Source organism: Loa loa, assembly GCF_000183805.2.
Source record: "Loa loa unplaced genomic scaffold supercont3.335, whole genome shotgun sequence".
Taxonomy (NCBI): Eukaryota; Metazoa; Nematoda; class Chromadorea; order Rhabditida; family Onchocercidae; genus Loa; species Loa loa.
In genome coordinates this window covers 11,676-14,778 of record NW_018108515.1, presented here as the reverse complement: position 1 = coordinate 14,778, position 3,103 = coordinate 11,676, and the positions used below count along the sequence as shown (strand labels likewise).

The 3,103-nt window shown below is 28.3% G+C and overlaps 1 protein-coding gene across 2 annotated transcripts in view; it reads right to left on the bottom strand.

Annotated features, from left to right (window-relative positions):
* LOAG_18496 overlaps positions 1-2,609 on the bottom strand; it is a gene marked incomplete at both ends in the record, with an annotated part of 26,664 nt that extends 24,055 nt beyond the window's left edge. For both annotated transcript variants that reach the window (XM_020451156.1, XM_020451155.1), the window contains 3 exons: positions 688-826; positions 1,825-2,049; positions 2,491-2,609. In XM_020451156.1, the coding sequence (XP_020305083.1) occupies positions 688-826; positions 1,825-2,049; positions 2,491-2,609 (483 nt within the window). The remainder of the gene's footprint in view (positions 1-687; positions 827-1,824; positions 2,050-2,490) is intronic.
* Between the last annotated feature and the right edge of the window lie 494 nt (positions 2,610-3,103).

Here is a 3,103-nt window from a genome sequence, read left to right as displayed (position 1 = left end):
AAAAGTAATGCTAATTGTTATTTAGTTACAAAATGTAATTATCTAATTGAATAAAACTGATATAAACAAATGATTTGATAAAATAAATTAATTAATCTACGTGACAACAGGAAAGATACGTGAAAATTAGACGTGATAACTTAATAGTTACTAAAGCTTTATTTCAATGAAATAAATGATCTTAGCAACAGCAACATTTGTAAATGAATAAAATTAAATTGGGTTGAAATTAAAATGATTTCAAATTATACTAAAAATTTAACTTATAATTATCATTAAAAAAATGGAAAAGGAAAAAAAGAGTGGATAAAATTTTTGCATACTGTCATCACTTAATTACAATAATTAACCGGTAATTATTTACCTGTTTGTATAAAGAAACCAGTATTATTCTATTGAAAATTTAATTTTCTTTTTTAAAAAAAAAGTAAATATGAATTGGCAAGTTTGGTAATGGCAGTAGTAGTAGTAGTAGTAGTAGTAGTAGTAGTAGTAGTAGTAGTAGTAGTAGTAGTAGTAGTAGTAGTAGTAGTAGTAGTAGTAGTAGTAGTAGTAGTAGTAGTAGTAGTAGTAGTAGTGGTAGTAGTAGTGGGGGTGATATTAAATTTAATTTCAATTAACTTAGTAATCAAGTAAAATTTAAGATGAATTTCACATTAAAAAAGTAGAAAGATGAAATAAATTTACCTTAATATCCAAATGAACGATGTGATTATCGTGAAGATGTTTGATAGCAAATAAAATTTGTTGGATAAAAGCTGCTGCTTCAGTTTCACCAAGGCACTCTTTGGCTGATACATAATCGAATAATTCACCACCCGAGACTCTTAAAAGATTATTCATTATCCATCCTCTAATTTTTATTTCATAGATTCATGGGATATCTCAACAGGTGTCTCTCTTTTAACTCAGAAATTCTATTCACACTGATAATATCGTTCCAATCTTTCTTAAGTTTCTCATTTACTCTAAATGTACAGAAAGTTTATTTTTTAACTACAAACGTTTATTTTTTAACTACGAAAGTTTATTTTTTAACTACGAATAGAAATGATTTGATGATGAATTGCTGAATTCTACTGATAATAAGATCAGTGATAACGTTTAATTACCATGATATGAGATAAGATTTCGTCTCTCTTATCAGGATACATTAGTTTATTGATAGCATGGAAATGTTTATCCTTATCAAATATCAGATATTCAACTGAAGGATTCGCTGATACTTCATTAATGTAATTAGTGATTATAGCCAATAGGTCCGAAAAGTTGAGTGATAAAATCAAAAAAAAATTCTAAGAAATGGGAAAAGCAGTAGTGAAATGATTAGAAATGAAGAAATTCGTGGAAGGGGAAAAATAGCAGATGATTGTCACTAGATGAAAGGAAATGCCGACCTGAATTGATCAGTGTCTCATCACAAATTTCGTTATAGCTTAAATTGACACTTCCACTAGACTTACTTCTATTAGACAAGATATTTTAGCTTCAGAAGATGAAAGAGTCTTAGCTTCTCATGATTCTAATTTCATTGATCCCTTTCCCGCATCTTCCATAAGGAATGGAAAATTTTCGATATATCTCAGGATGTAAATTATAGAGCATAATAAAATGTGAAATTAGTCAAATTAGCATCATAAACGAATGCTCAAATAATGATTTTGTTATATTTCAAAGGAATTTCAATTTCAAATTCAAATATTCGAGTTTTTGTTTCTCTAGAAATTAAAGAATCATTTTTTAGCACATTAATTGATATAATATCGAAATGTTATCAATCTATTCTCATAAGCAAGATTTATTATACCTGAATGAAAGACTTACAGTTCCAAAATCAGGATAACATCAGATGTAGTTTCATAAACTTCGAATAATTTAATAGTATATTCATAGCCACCAACAACACGTAATACATCAATTTCACGTTCAATGTTACAACGTGTAACGCCACGACGTGAAGTTGCATAACGTCGTTTTTTGATAAATTTTGCTGCGAACTGCTCACCGGTTGATCGATTAATTACTCGTCGAACAACCGCAAATTGACCACTAAAAATGACCATCAAATTGACCGCCATAAAAATGCGATAAACGAGAAATTGAATGAATATTATCAAATAATTTCTTAACAATATTTAGAAATAAATGAATGTATAATTTTTAAGTAAAAATTATAAAGAACACATACAAATTAATTTACTAATTCTGATAAAATTAAACCACTTTTTTAGTAATATTTTATTAATTATCATCATTTCAGGTATTATTCCCGAAATGGAAAATAAAACTTTGACAGGATAAAATTGTCTGAGTTTGGAATAGTTTTTTTCAGGTAAGTAATACCTGAAACACATCCGGAAATATGCTTGTATTATAGAAATTGAAATAGTAGAGGTATGATAACAAAACGATGTTAGATTACCTGTGTAATAATGAATAAGTTATGCTTTAAGGTAAGAAATAATTGAACAAAGAAAGTTTTACACTTACTTGCCAAGTTCTTCCGCAATTTCGAAATGTTTCTCCAATGGTTCATCATTAAAATGTAAGGCTGAATTATCAATGCCGGAACTTGAGCTGCTAACTTGGTCGTGATAAGCATCTCTCATAGTTTATCTTGTAATTTACCTTATCACAATTTTCATAACAATTAATTGTCGTCCAATTTTATGGTATATTAATTAATAGTGAATTGCGGTTGTGCAATATTGCTAGCCAGAATCAAATATTTACCCTGTGAAATTTACACGCTTCGTACGCTTCGTACTGCAAGTAGACGTGAAGTACGTCTATTGTTCACGTTTGCCTCTCGTTTATATCACCGGTATTCAGGTTATTTCTTCACGAATAATATAATAAAGAAATACCGGGAAAGATATATATACATATATATCAGTAAAAGATCGTTATTTTTTCAGTATATTAAAGAAAAGATTTATTGATTTATAGGGAGCATTTTGATTGATAAAACAAATAGTTGTAATCAGTTATGATTAAGGAAGATGATAAGTTGAATGATTGAATGAAAGGTTGAAATCAATTTATCGTTAATATTCGCCCATTGAAAGCTGAAATTTAAGGAATCAATAATTACATACAACAA